At 35.6% G+C, this 14,437-nt stretch overlaps 1 protein-coding gene across 3 annotated transcripts in view; it reads right to left on the bottom strand.

The window, feature by feature from the left end:
• Window positions 1-14,437, bottom strand: part of NDUFAF5 (NADH:ubiquinone oxidoreductase complex assembly factor 5) — a 33,094-nt gene that overhangs the window by 13,946 nt on the left and 4,711 nt on the right. For all 3 annotated transcript variants that reach the window (XM_054574073.1, XM_054574072.1, XM_054574074.1), the window contains exons 3-7: window positions 13,825-13,888; window positions 9,026-9,073; window positions 7,651-7,754; window positions 4,578-4,617; window positions 1,586-1,783 (exon numbers count right to left, since the gene is read on the bottom strand). In XM_054574073.1, coding sequence (XP_054430048.1) covers window positions 1,586-1,783; window positions 4,578-4,617; window positions 7,651-7,754; window positions 9,026-9,073; window positions 13,825-13,888 — 454 coding nt within the window. The remainder of the gene's footprint in view (window positions 1-1,585; window positions 1,784-4,577; window positions 4,618-7,650; window positions 7,755-9,025; window positions 9,074-13,824; window positions 13,889-14,437) is intronic.

Here is a 14,437-nt window from a genome sequence, read left to right as displayed (position 1 = left end):
TAGAAAATGTACAGAGAATAAGAAGCATGAATAGTAGGTACAAAATAGACCGAGGGATGTTAAGAATAGTTTAGGAAATGGAGAAGCCAAAGAACTTATATGTACGACCCATGGACATGAACTAAGGAGGGGGAGTGCTAGTGGTGGGGGGCAAGGGGTGCAGGGAAGAGAGGAATAAAAGGGAGAAAAAATGGGACAACTGTAATAGCATAATCAATAAAATATATATACACACAGTGATTCCCTCAATGTACCATTGTCAATATTGACAGTGATTCCCTCAATGTACCACTGCCAGTATCGACAGTGTTTTAATTACAAAGCAGAACCTTCACATAAAGCAGTTTTCCATTTTCAGCTAATATCTCACAATGCAGTTTCTATTGACTCATTGCATTTACAAGTTTACAAAGACAAAACTGAAATCTTGAGGATTGTTATCAGTTCCTAGCCTATTATCTCTTCCTTCCTTGAAAGCCCCTTTCCAACACCAGAGGCCCTAGCCTATGCCCCTCCTTTCTATCAAAATTGGGAAAGATAGGACAATCCATTTTTGGTTGGCTGATTTTTATGAAATACATTCACACTGAATCACCTTAAACATTTATTTTGATTTTAAACCTACTGTCTCTGTGCAATGAGAAGCTTTTTTTCATCAAGAAATTGCTATTTCCTCTAATCAGATTTAGAGATGTTTCTAGGTCTGAGGGGTCCAGAAAATGATAGCAAGTCTACTCAGCCAGTCTCTTAAGGCAGTAAAGGGATCCTTTAGAATGACTCTGCTACTGAAAGGAGTTGGAAGAGAGTAATCATTTTCTGTCCAGATGACTTGCTAATGGAATCCTTAGCCTGGAAAGTGCTAAGAGTAAATGAGGGAGAGAGGAAAAGACAAGAGCTACTACTTACTGAGCAACTGCTAAGGTGCAGCCACTTCATACCCTTTATCTTATTTAACTGTAACAGCCACCTGAGGTAATATTTGCATTAACAAATAAAAATCAAAAACAAAAAGAATGCACAGAGAAGTGAAATAAATCTTCCAATTCCCCTAGCTAATAAAGGGGCAAGGGAAGGAGCCACATTATTCCTGCCAGACACCCATGCCTTCCTCTATCACTGTATCATGCTGACTCCATGTTTCTTCTACCCTGAAGGCGGATGGGTCCACTTTCCAGATCTCTCCAGCCCTAATGACCACAGCCCCCATCCTACATTCTCTGACTCTTGTAAATGTACATTCTCTCATTTCTGCTTTACGTGGCACTATTTCAGTTGAGGGCTGCAGATAGAGGTAGTGTTCTACATGATCATGTACATCCCCTTTTCTCCAACTATGTCTTAAAAAATAGCCTCCTCCTTAACTGAGGTAGATTGTTTTTGAACTAGCATTCAGGTAACTAATACTAAAAATTTTACATTCCTACTTTGTGTCAATCAAGATGTGTTTATACAAACTGAATTTAAAAACAGGAAGTGCCAAAACCTTCCAACGATACCATCGATACCTACAGTTTTCTATCTTCAAAATGAGAAGTTGTTTCTGAACTGTGTAATTAATGGGGTACCTGATTCTCTCGATAGTTACCACAGTCAGTGTGTTAAAGCCAGCTCTCCCAAGCAGATGTCCTAGGTCGCTGACAGCAGTGAAAGGAGAAACATGTGGTGAAAATCCTCCTTCCCTTTCCGTTTCTGCTAACTGTAATGAACACCTAAGTTCATAGAGTGTGTCGCCTCCAAACATCGCACCAATAAAAACGCCATCTGGTTTTAAAACATAATGAATCTGTAATAAATACAAGAAAACATAACTGTTCAAAATGTTACACATAAAAATGGCAAACATATATTTTTATATCTAAATCAGTATTTTATGATTACCATTCTTAGTTTGTCAAATAATTAGATTATTTAATAAATAATATCTAAGGAAACTGTCAAAAAGGCATTGCAGCATAATATTGTTGTAAAGATAGACAATACATGTATTGATAGTATTAGTATCTATAAAATATATGTTTTCAAAATTTTTTAAAAAATAGATTCAACTTACTTTTATTATTAGAAAAATACTGAAGGAAAAAAATAGCAGTGTGGTGGACTGTAAAAAATTACAGTTCTCTCTGTATCTGTGCCCTCTGAAATACCACTCTGTAACAACTCCCATCAAGAGATGGAGTCTACTTCCCCTATCCTTGATTCTGGGCTGGACGTGTGACTTGCTTTGGCCAAAGAAATGCAGTGCACATTACAGGGTGTCCATGTCAAGCCAAGGTTTCAAATGGCCTTGCATGTTTCTACCTGTTCTCTTGGAGCCTGGTCTGGCCATCATGTTGTGAACAATCTAGTCTGGTGAAAGATGAGGGACATGAGGAGCAGAGATAAGCTGGGTATCACAGCTGAGACCACCCTTGACCAGCAAGCTACAAGACGATCTAGAACCAGATCACAAACACATGGATAAGCCAATCCAGAACCAGAAAAAATTCCTAAATCCAGCCCAAATTTTCAACCCACAAAATCATAAGCTAAGTAAATTGTTGTTTTAAACCACTAAGCTGGGTTGCCTTGAGATGCAGAAAAAGCTAATTGATAGAGGAACCCTTATAATTCACATTAACCTGGAAACACATTAGTTTTCCTTAAGGAGAAGTAACTAACTTATTTTCTAGTTTGAAAACAAATACACTTTTTAACTGGTAACTTAAGCAAAATAGTGGCTACAATGAATTCCAGAATTGCAAAAGTTTACTCACCAACTCTCAGACCTATAATCTGTAACTAGTTTTGAAAAGTTTTGGATATTTTCTACAATGAGAAACACTACTGGAAAGGATGGATTCTGAAGTAAAGCAGGATCCAAAACACTGCACACTGTTCTAATCAAAGTATCCATCTTGAATCTATAGTAAATATATTTAATTATATATTTATCACACAATATTTTTGAAATATTTTATATTACAAATATATTTATTACAAAATATAAAAATATATTTATTACAAAATATGAAGCAATTACTAAACAGTATGCAAGCAAGCCAACTGTAAAATTCTTGATTTCTTTCCTTCTGCTTCTTTAATGTTACTTCCCTCACTAGTCACAAAACTCTAATATAGCAAGTACCTAATATTCAGCAGCTCTCTGCAGCTTCTCTCTACCTCAGAGGGTTTATCAATTCTCATGGATTTCACAAGGATTATTTTCCAAACTTCATATTTGGCTTGTACCTCTTCCGAGAACTCACGTTCAACTTCCTGTGCCGCAGACATTTGTCCCTTGGCATACTTACTCCCCAATACTTCCAACACATACACAACCCTTATGCTTAAACTAACTTCCCTTTGCAAGTGCCATATTTCTGTTAATTATCATTTTCTGTTGCCCTTATCTGATCATTATCATTTTTTCCTCCATTTTTACTAATTATTCTCCCAGGCATACAGACTCAAAACTTCAAGGTGAGCTTTTACTCCCCCCTCTCTTTGATCTTCAGATCTAACCAGCCACTGTGGATTCTTCCTTTGCAGAGTCCTACAATAACTCTCTCTTCCTTTTAACTCCTATCATTGACACCTAGGTTTAGTTTACCTCATGTCTGGACCACTGAAAACAATCTTACTTCAACTGAGTCAACTTCTGGCATGAGTTTTCTAATCAACAAAATGAAGACATCTGGCAGAGTTAACACACATAAAAGAGCACAGTGATTGAAAAACAGTATGTGCTTAAGATACGGTAGTTATTTTCTAGCCCACCAGCTTTATAATCATGTCACTTTCCTCTTCAAAATCCTCCAGTGACTCTGAATTGCATAAAGAATAAACTCCAAATTCCTTAATCTGTCACCCAAGTCCTCCTAAACCTGGTTCCAATATACCTCATCACCCAGCGCTAAGCTTATCCTCCAAACAGGCTTCCTCTTTATCCTTTCATACTTCCGGGGCTCTTAAATCTCTCGCCTATTCTGATTCTGCCTTTCTGGAATGCCTTCCCACTCCAAACCTGACTTACCCTCTAAGGCCCTTTGTAAGTAATTCCCTCCTCTTGAAGCTTTCTTGGCAGGTCCACACCAGAGTGATCTCCTTCCCTCCTCTGAACACAGTGATTTTTACCTACCACTCATCTGTTCGCTAATAAATATCAGCGAATGAACATTTACCTAGAACTCTCGAAGTATAAGGCATGTGGAAGATACAAATATAAACAAGTAAGTTCCTATCCACAAAAAATTTATAGGCAATTAAAGAGGAAAAAAAACCCACTGAGAAAATGTCATATCAATATTATTTTATACGTTACTAAAGTTTTCATAAATATTTAAACATCTCCATAAGATCTTCTGAATTGCCAGGGAGGGAGAATATCACCCAATATACTTAATATGTCAAAGTGCACCAACTATATCCAGCACATAGAACAAAATAAAATCCTTACTTGATTTGTTTCAACTGCCAATTGTCAGAAGTATAAAACAGAAAACATCTCTAAGTTTCCATGTGAACTACAGAAACATCTAGAAGTTTTTAATAATAAATAAAATAACACAGGCTATTAGAATCAACATTAAATTTCTTACCTGTTCAAGTGCTCCAGGAAGGTCATTCACCCAGTGCAAACTAAAATATGAAAATACATATTTACTTAAGCTTAATTCATATAATTAATAAGCATCACTAGTATAATGATAAGCCACAAAAGAATAATTTTAAATTTGAAATTGCATAGCAGACTGATTTTATACAAATTTCAAAAATACTATTCCTAGGGGTAAACTTTCCTTCTGTCATACTAGAAAATGTGAGAGCATTTCACTTTGTTGATATGATTATATGTCCAATTATTCTTCACTGATTAAAGTATAAGTAAGTTTTTCCAAATAAGACATACAAATGGCCAACAGGTATATGAAAAGATGCTCATTATCACTAATGATTAGAGAAATGCATATCAAACCCACAATGAGCTATCACCTTATACCTATTAGTATGGCTACAATAAAAAAAAAAAACAAGGTAAGAAATGTTGGCACAAATGGAGAGTAAAGGGAACCCTTGTATAGTGTTGGTGGGAATGTAAACTGGACAAAGAGTATGGAGGTTCCTCAAAAAACCCTGAGCTACCATATAATCCAGCAATCCCACTTCTGGGTATATATCCAAAAAAAGAAATAAAAAATGTTTTATTTCAAAGAGATACCTGCACCCCCACCTTCAGTGCATCATTATTCACAATAACCAGGATGTGGAGACAAACTAAGTGTCCTTCAATGGATAAAGAAGATACGCCCTGGCTGGAATGACTCAGTGGATTGAGTGCCAGCCTGAGAAGCAAAGGGTTGCTGGTTTGATTCCCAGTCAGGGCCCATGCCTGGGTTGCAGGCCATGTCCTCAGTTGGGGACACACAACCAGCAACCATACATTGATGCTTCTCTCTCTTTCTACCTCCCTTCCCCTCTCTCTAACAATAAATAAAATCTTAAAAAAAAAAAATGTTACACACACACACACACACACACAGTAGAATAGTACTCAGCAACAGAAAAGAGGGAAATCCTATCTTTTGGGACAATATGGAGGGGCCTTGAGGGCATTGTGCCAAGAGACATAAATCAGACAAAGAGAAATACTGTATGTTCTCACTTATGTACAGAATCTTTAAAAAGCCAAACAGAATAGAATGGTAGTTTATCAGGGACAGGAGACTGAAGGATATAACCTCTGAGATATAAGTATGGGGATCTAATGCACAGAATGGTGACTATAATTAGTAAATACTGTACTACACACTTCAAGATTTTTGAGAGTAGATCTTAAATGTTATCCCCACACACACAAAAATCCTAATAATGTGAAGGGATGAAGATGTTAACTAATTTTATTGCGATAATCATTTTGTAATATACACATGTATCTGATTACTACACTGTAGACCTTAAACTTATATACAATTCAATAAAGCTGGGAAAAAATAAAGTAAAAGTCATTCCTAACCAGCATCTCATCTTCAGTGCTATTCTGAAAACTTATTTGAAGAAAATAGTAAAAATAAGCACCCGATGACATGTTCAAAGAAGTTCATCAATTAGGCCAAATATTTAAGCTACAGACATACAGTATTCTAAATCCTACCTTCCTAGAAAAAAATAAAATTCACAAGAAAACCTTTAATTTCCCCAAGGTAAATAGTACTAGTCATCAAAAAATTAACTCACCCGTGAGTTTTCTGATAATTAATACCCCATGTTTTTTGAGATCATAAAAGGAAAATACAAACAAATCCAGAGCTCTATATACTGCAAACTTAGTCAAAGAAACCCCTGCATCATCTTTTGACTCTATTTACCTTCTCCCAGTACGTAGTGATATGTGACAACAAAAATCAGTCTCTGTAGAATACAGTCACACTTTCTTAGTGGAGTTGGCATCTTTTTATGCTGACTTCCAAGACAGCTCTCAATACCCATTTCAAACCATACTGTGTTAAGCTCACATTATCTTTCATAATACTTTCTAACAATTACTAGGTACTTTAAAAATTAAGAAGGTCATGTTATAAGCTCTATTATGGGGAAACTGAAAGCAACAAAGTTAGTTACTCGCAAATAGCAGCAAACAAGCTCAAGTTAAAACATGGGTTCTGACTCTGCCCAGTGTTCTTTCCCTTAGACCAAAGCTCTGTAATGTTTTTTATTTCATGGCAGATTCTAAATACTTTTCAAAATTTATTCAGCAATGGAATCTGAATACTCCAAGTTTTCTCAGCACACCCCTAAAAGCAGGGAAGAAGGTACAAACTCACTGAAGAAAACAGCAAACATGTCCAACTCTTTCAGTTTGCCCGGGACTGAGGAGTTTCCTAAGGCATAAGCCTTTTGGTAGTAACACTGGCAAAGTCATGGGCAAACCATTATGATTGGTCATCCTAAAAACAGCTATCAAAAGGGTTGCATTGAACATGTATCTTTGAAAGAAAATCTGACTATAATAATAAGGCAGGAGAAATAAGGTACCATATAGGCTACTTTATTTTCTCTGTTAGACACTAAGTTGTTTGAGGACAGTATCTCTATCTGAATTTATTTCTGTATTCCCCCAAAAGCATCTAGCTCATTGCCTTGCATATTATAATCTATTCAATAAATATTTGTAATACATATCCATGTAATACAGTGGGAGAACACGGTAGAAAGAACAAAAGGAAAAAAGTAACCTTAGGGAGCATATTTCTGTGTAGAAAAAGAATTAAAATTGAAGGAAATGCGAGCTTTTCCTTATTTACTAGAATGGATTTATAAAGTTACTCTAATATTGGAATATTGGAATTAGCATACTCCTTCACACCTGTGCTCCCATCAGTATCAATTCCAGAATACTAAGCTACATTGGGGAGGAAAACCCTTCTATCACAGATAAGCTTTAGCAGATGGAGGGAAGTTGTGGAAAAAAGTTGTGGTGCTATATCATATTATCTCCTCCACTGAGCATATAGCCATAATTCTTTACCAGAAAAATCCTAGAGTTTATAAACCCCCCAAAAAACCCAAAACACCCTGGGTTGTGACTTAAAAAGAAACGGCATTAAGAATTTACTTCATTATCTATTTTATTTATAACATCTATTTTTTAAAAAGTACAAATGGATTACCAACCTTAAACTGCTAACCACCAGGTCAAATGTATTTTCTTTGAAAGGAAGGAATTCTTCATCAGCTAAAACAGTGACAGTAGGAATTTCCGTTTCTAAGGTATTTTTCTAATGGTTAAAAAACACATTTATAATATATCGATTAACACAATCACTGTTTGTTAAATTTAAGTCATGTTATATTTACTTGGCAGTTTCTATCCCGTCCACAAAAAATGGAGCCACAAAAAAGGCTCTCAAAAAATATTTCTTTAATTACATTTAAGACCAGCCAAAAAAACTGACTCGCTGGTTAGCAAAACATAAACAGGACACCGATCTCACATTAAAACAAATCTCAGAAAAATAAAAGTTTAAGTGGAAAAACTGAAGCCATAAAAGTACTAGATGAAAATACTGGTGAACATTTTTACACTCTCTGATGAAAATGCATAAGTAAACATGACTTGAAAGCCAGAAACTATAAAGAAAAGGATTGATATATTCGATAAACTAACCAAAAACTTCTCAAAGCAATAAATACTGTAAACAACAAACTTGGGAAAATATTTATAATATGTATGATAAAAGGTTAATATCCCTAAAAAATAACCTAGAATAAAAAACACTTAGAATAAAAGTAGAAAAAGGACAAGGTACAGATACATCACAAAATTATAAAATTCACAAATTAAAAAATACCGATAGCCAAATATCAGTTACCAAAAAATATCAACAGGTATTTGGTAGTACTAGTAATGAAAAAAATGCAAGTAAAAATTATGAGAGTCTACTTTCTGCCTATCAGGTTGACAAACACAAAACAACTGGCTCAATGTTGCCAAAGAGAAGGAGTAAAAGGGTACTTTCACTTAATACAGTTATCAACCTTTCTAAGGTCAGTCTGGAATCTATAAATTCCAGTACTAGGAATTTATTCCCAGAGAGAAGATAAATAAAACAAAGTTGCTTTATACAATGACATTCGTCATAATATTGGTTTTTGAGAAACTGGAAATATAACTGTCCTTCAATTCAAATTTAGCTAAACAAACTATGGAATATTCATATATTGGAACACTATATAGTCATTTAAAACAATGGAGTATGTGTGTTTGTATCCCTGTGCTGACAAAAACATTGTATGTTAGCATAATACCATTTGTATGAAACTGTACAAGATAATTAAACATCTACAAAGGAGGAGACCAAAATGTTACTAGTGGATACCTTTGAGTGGTAGGGTTAGAGGTGATTTCCCCCTTATGTTTCCTGTATTGATTACTTCTTTTTTGTGTGTTATTAATTTTATCAGAAAAAGAGCTATTTTCATTTTAAAAGAAATAAAGAACTAATAATCAAACCAGGAGATCAAAAACCAATATTAAAAAGCTACCTACCAAAGTATTTTCTGCTATGTCTGCTTGGAAAAACTTTCCAACAGTTTCCTGCAAAAAAATAATAAAGCTAATCCAATGTTATAAAAACAAACAAAAATCCAGTAACAATAAAACAAATGCTAAAGTTTCTAAAAGAGAATGTGATAGTTACAGATTAATTTTTAGCTTTGTACTGGTATTTTTCTGCATCAAACCAGTATGGTGCACAAATACCTTTAATAACATATTAAATTACACATATTTAAATATATGCCACCAACTTTATTTAAATATAGTTATATTAACTATATTAAATATAGTTAACATATTTAACTATATTTAGTAACATAGAGAACACAGGTGTGAATAATCAACACCCTTAATTTACTCTACTGGATTAAGGCATATGTTTTGCTTTTTCCAAAGCATAATATGCTATGAACTAGTCCCCACTCTTGTGCCACAGAAGACTTGTATTGCTTTTCCTGCCTTTCAGTTGTTATTCAGAGTTTACAAAAATGTAAAGAAAGACTTTAACACAGATATTTGGAGAGTAGGGGGCACTAAGCATTTTTTTAATTTAATTTTTTTTTTTTACTGTTTCACATACCTTCTTTTTCTTCAAAGTGGGAAGAGTACTATATTTCTTTCCCAGATTAACACCTTCCACTATGTTCTCTTTTCTCCAGGATCCAGCTCCATCACCATCTCTACCAATCTTCAATCTCTGCCTTCTGTGTCTCTTTCCTCACCTTAAATATATGCCTCCCAACCTTCAAAAATCTCCTTTAACCACGTTCCAAGTGTTTTGCTTGAAATCCGTAACTCTCTCACTGTTATTCTCCTCAATTTCCATTGTCACTGTTTATGAAAACTATTTATGATCACTAACAACCTAATCACCAACTACATACACAGTCTGTCTGCTCTTAGTCCTACTTCATTTGACCTCTTTGAAGCACACCAATGTTGATGGTCTTCTAGAAACTGCACTACTTTCTACTCTTGTTCCCCTTCTCCACTAGAAATACCAATCATTTCCATTTCACCAATATCCCCTTCTTAAAGAACTTCCCTGCCCACAATTTGTAAAGGTTACCCTTCAGTTACCTGGCCACCTGAGGACAAGTGGTGGCAGCTGAATGTTTAACTATAAGCTCTCAAAAAAAGGTGCCCTGAGTTGCAGTGTTCATCAATTTTGCATAATGTAACTATTCCAAAAGAGGATTTCATGTTACCAACATGATGTCACTAAATGTAGCGTTGGGAAAAGAAATGCACAATAGGCTCTCACAAGTCAGCTCTAGTATACCAGTGCAAGGAGTAAAAATTAGGCCAATCAGACTATCTGTCCTTGTCTCTCACTGAAAAATTTAAATTAAGAGACTCAGGGACAGGGTAGAAGTCCCCAGAGTTAGAACAGAATGTAGACTTGGAATGGAGGCAAAGGAGTTCTGGTAAATATTTAACAACTGGCTTTTGATGGGGGACTGCTTGGAAGCATTTGCAAAATTTCTTCGTACAAATACTCCAACAGCTGATTTCAATGTTAACAATCAGCTCTCATGAACCAGTATAAGCTAACTTCAACATACCAGTGGGTATAGCTTACTCATACTGGGGCCACATGCACCAGTGAACACCAGGGACAGTCTGCAGGGAAATATAAGAAAGAAGGCAATCATGCAGCATCTACGCAATCCCAGAGAACATGTGCACAGAAAGACCTTCATTCTGCTGTTTCTAAGTCCCCATCCTTGGGACACTTGTCTGTACTACGAGATCCTCTAAGTAATAAATGTCCCTGTCTTTCAACTGGCTTCAATGGAGTTCTGCTCCTTATAATCAAAAAATACATTACTACCTCAAAAAATTAAAAAAAGGAAGTTCCTTATGATCGATCCAGCAATTCCATTTCTGGGAATTTATCCGACAAATCCAAAACACTAATTCAAAAGAGCATATGCACCCCCATGTTAACTGCAGTGTTATTTACAATAGCCAAAATTTGGAAGCAGCCCCAGTGTCCATCTGTAGATGAGTGGATAAAAATGGTGTCATACATTTACACAATGGAATACTACTCAGCCATAAATCTTAATCCTTTGCAACAGCATGGGTGGACCTGGGGAAATTATGCTAAGTTAGATAAGCCAATCAGGCAAAGGCAGTTACCATATGATTTCACTCATATGTGGAATCTAATAACCAAAATGAACTAACAAACAAAACAGAGACACACTCATAGAGAGCAGGCCCACAGCTGTCAGGGGTGGGGGCTAGATGGGCAGGAACAAAAAAGAAAAAGAGAAAACAAAAATAAATAACATAGTCTCTTCCCTCAGGGATCTCGACAGAACAATTGTGGAGAAAAGATCAGAAATATGGAGAAATAAATTATTGTAATGTTAGAGGACACCCTCAAAACAATTTTTAAAATGGCATTAAAAATATCCCATGGCCTTGCATTTGGGCGGGGGGCTGGGGGGAGATACCTTAGTAAGACAATTTCCATCCTACTTACTATTCCTGGCATCCTTCTTGGCTCCTCCTCGTTTCCCACCCTAAGTACAATTGTGGAAGGTTCCTTTCTATATCCTTGCCCTACAGAGCTTACCTACTCCTGTGGCTTCGATTGTCACCTCTGACAGAGGCTTCCAAATAATCCAAATAAAAACAGCAGCCTCCACTTTGACTAACTTAACTTGTCTCAATCTTCTAGCCAACCCGTGGAGATGTATTATTGCTTACATGTTCCAGAAACTGAGATCTGGAGAAGTTGGGCGAGTGGTCTAAGTGTACATGGACAGCAAGTAGCAGAGCAGAATACTGAATACCTGTGTCAATGACCTTAACCTCCAAACCCCAATTCCAGTTCCATATTTCCAACTACCTGCTGTACATTAACACTGTCATCTCAAACTCAACGTATTTAAAATAATAGCCCTGACTCCTTGCCTTATTTCATCCCTTTACTTTTTTTAGTCACTGATGTCTCTAGTCATTGATAACTTAAAACTTATCTTGCATTTATTCATGTAATAGGCATTTAATAAATCTTCATCGTGTGTTGTAGATACTTGAAATTTAGTGGTGAACAAAAGTGAGCATGTCTATGGAGCTTATATCTCAGTAAAAGAAGATACACACCAAATAAACAAACATATAAAAAATACATCGGGTGCTAATAAGTGCTATGGAAGCAAATAAAGCAACTAGCCAGTGAAGAATGAGTGCCCTATTTTATAGAATAGTCAGGAAAGGGACAGATCTTTGATGAGGGGTTATTTGAGCTAAGATCTGAAAGAAGTAAAGAAGTAAGCCATACAAAAGTCTTAAAAAGCAAAGAGAACAAAACAAGTGCAATTCAAAGCCCTGGCCAGTTCAAGAATCAGCCAGGAGGCCAGCTGGTGGGGAGTGAGGGGAAGGAGATAAGGTCACTGACATCATATAGAGCCAGATCACCGAGGGCCTTATGGATTAGGACTCTGGATTATTACTAAATTACCTAAGAAGTCAGCAGTTCTGCGTAGAAAACTGATAATAAATTGACTTGTGTTTCAAAAGGACTACTTTACAGTGAGAATGGACAAGGGCAAGGATAGATGCAGGGAGGCCAATGAAGAGATTACTACAATACTGACCAATATGGTAATGCTGAAAGTGGCAAGAAGTGGTAGAGCTATGGATACATTTTCAAATTCAAATAAGATTTGGGGATGGATCTGATATGGAAGGGGAGGACAAAAGAGGAATCGATTAATGCATCTTTTAGACTGAACAGCTAAAAGAACAGATTTGCCATGCCCACCATATCTGATCAGTCATCAAGGTTTGTGGATTCTACTAGATCTCTCATATACATCCCTTCCTTGTATCTACCTGCCTCCATATGCGTGGCAGATCTTTCTCTCTCATGTTTGCACTGCCTTTACACAGCTCTCCGACTGGTCTGTTTCTTTATCCTCTCCCTTCTTCAATCCTTCTTATATGCTATCCTGAAATTAATCTTCCTTAAATACCACTGTATCATATCCTCAGCATTCTACCTTTGTAAAGAAATACCTCCTGCCATGCCTTTATTTCCAATGCCTATGAAATATCGATTCAGTTTCTTTCAGATCCCAGATCAGATTCTAGACCCTTTCAGAGGTCTTTGACCACATGAACCCCTACTGATTTTTCCCTTCCCTTAACTCCTGTTACAATTTAATAACTGTACCATTTCTGTGGCATTTACTATTATCAACAACAGTGTTTTGAAAGCCTCACACATACCCCTATCTCTGCCCCTGACCAAGTATATGTTTTTTCTATGTAGATTTTATATAGAAACACCACTTTAATGTGTCCCCAGAGTGTCCTATATATAGGGGCTAAACAAATAAATGAATGTCTTTATAATTTGAATTAGAAAATGCAAAATAAAATCAGGTAAGCATTAATAAAGGTTACTAATCATACTGAAATTAGTATTTTTCCTATCTAAAAATTATCTTAATCACATTTCCAAATGAATGCCCCTCTGATTTTATTGCAAATTATTAAAAACATTTGAACAAAGTAGGAATAAAGAGCAATGCATCTTCTATACATTTAAAGAAACAATCAGCAAGAACACTGTATAAAACAGATTCAAAGTAAACAAAAACCACTTTAAGGAAAAATACTTAAGAGGGGACACAAAACCACCACTGGTTCAACCACTTAAAAAAATTAGCAACTCTGATATAATCAAAATACAACAGATGAGGAAATTCCTTCCTTAAAGTTAGCCAATTTTCTTTCTCAAAGTAAATTAAATCATCTAATAGATATACCTTATTCAAGTGTTGTGCTATGTAACCTCTTCCACAACCGACATCCAAAGCAAGGGGGAAATCTCTAAAAAACAAACAAAAAAGTTATGTTTTGTCTGTAATAATACAGTCCATAAAATAATTATTAAGACCTAATTTCACCTTAAAATTTGCTTATAATTTACTAACAACTAATTTGAAAGTGAATGAAACTTTCAGAAAGTTTTATTGTCTCTCTTTTCTGCCTTGCAAGTTGTATGTACCAGAAAACACATCAGATAGAGTAAGTCTCTCTGGGCTAGTCATTCAACTGGCTTTCCATATGGTTGTTTCATGACATGAATTTAAGAACAGATTTAGGGGGTGTATTTTAATGTGATAATACATCCAGACAAAGAATGAAAAGAAGTTAACATGAAAATACCCCACCTATCAGGAACATACTAATTATTTCTACTTCTCAAATTTGCTGAGGCAGCAGAAGACTTAAGAGATCATCGTGTAAAATACCATGAAATATTGTATGTTAAACTAAAAACAAAATGCCAACTAAATAATAGCTCACTTTTATTGCAACCTTACCAGGTTTTATAGTACGCTAAGTGTTCAGAGTTAAATAAGTCAACCCAAAGTT

The sequence above is a fragment of the Pteronotus mesoamericanus genome, unplaced genomic scaffold (assembly GCF_021234165.1).
Source record: "Pteronotus mesoamericanus isolate MK-2021 breed Mesoamerican mustached bat unplaced genomic scaffold, CSHL_Meso_final contig_25, whole genome shotgun sequence".
In the NCBI taxonomy this organism is placed as follows: Eukaryota; Metazoa; Chordata; class Mammalia; order Chiroptera; family Mormoopidae; genus Pteronotus; species Pteronotus mesoamericanus.
The sequence above is the reverse complement of the archived record's forward strand: the minus strand, read 5'-3'. Positions and strand labels throughout refer to the sequence as shown.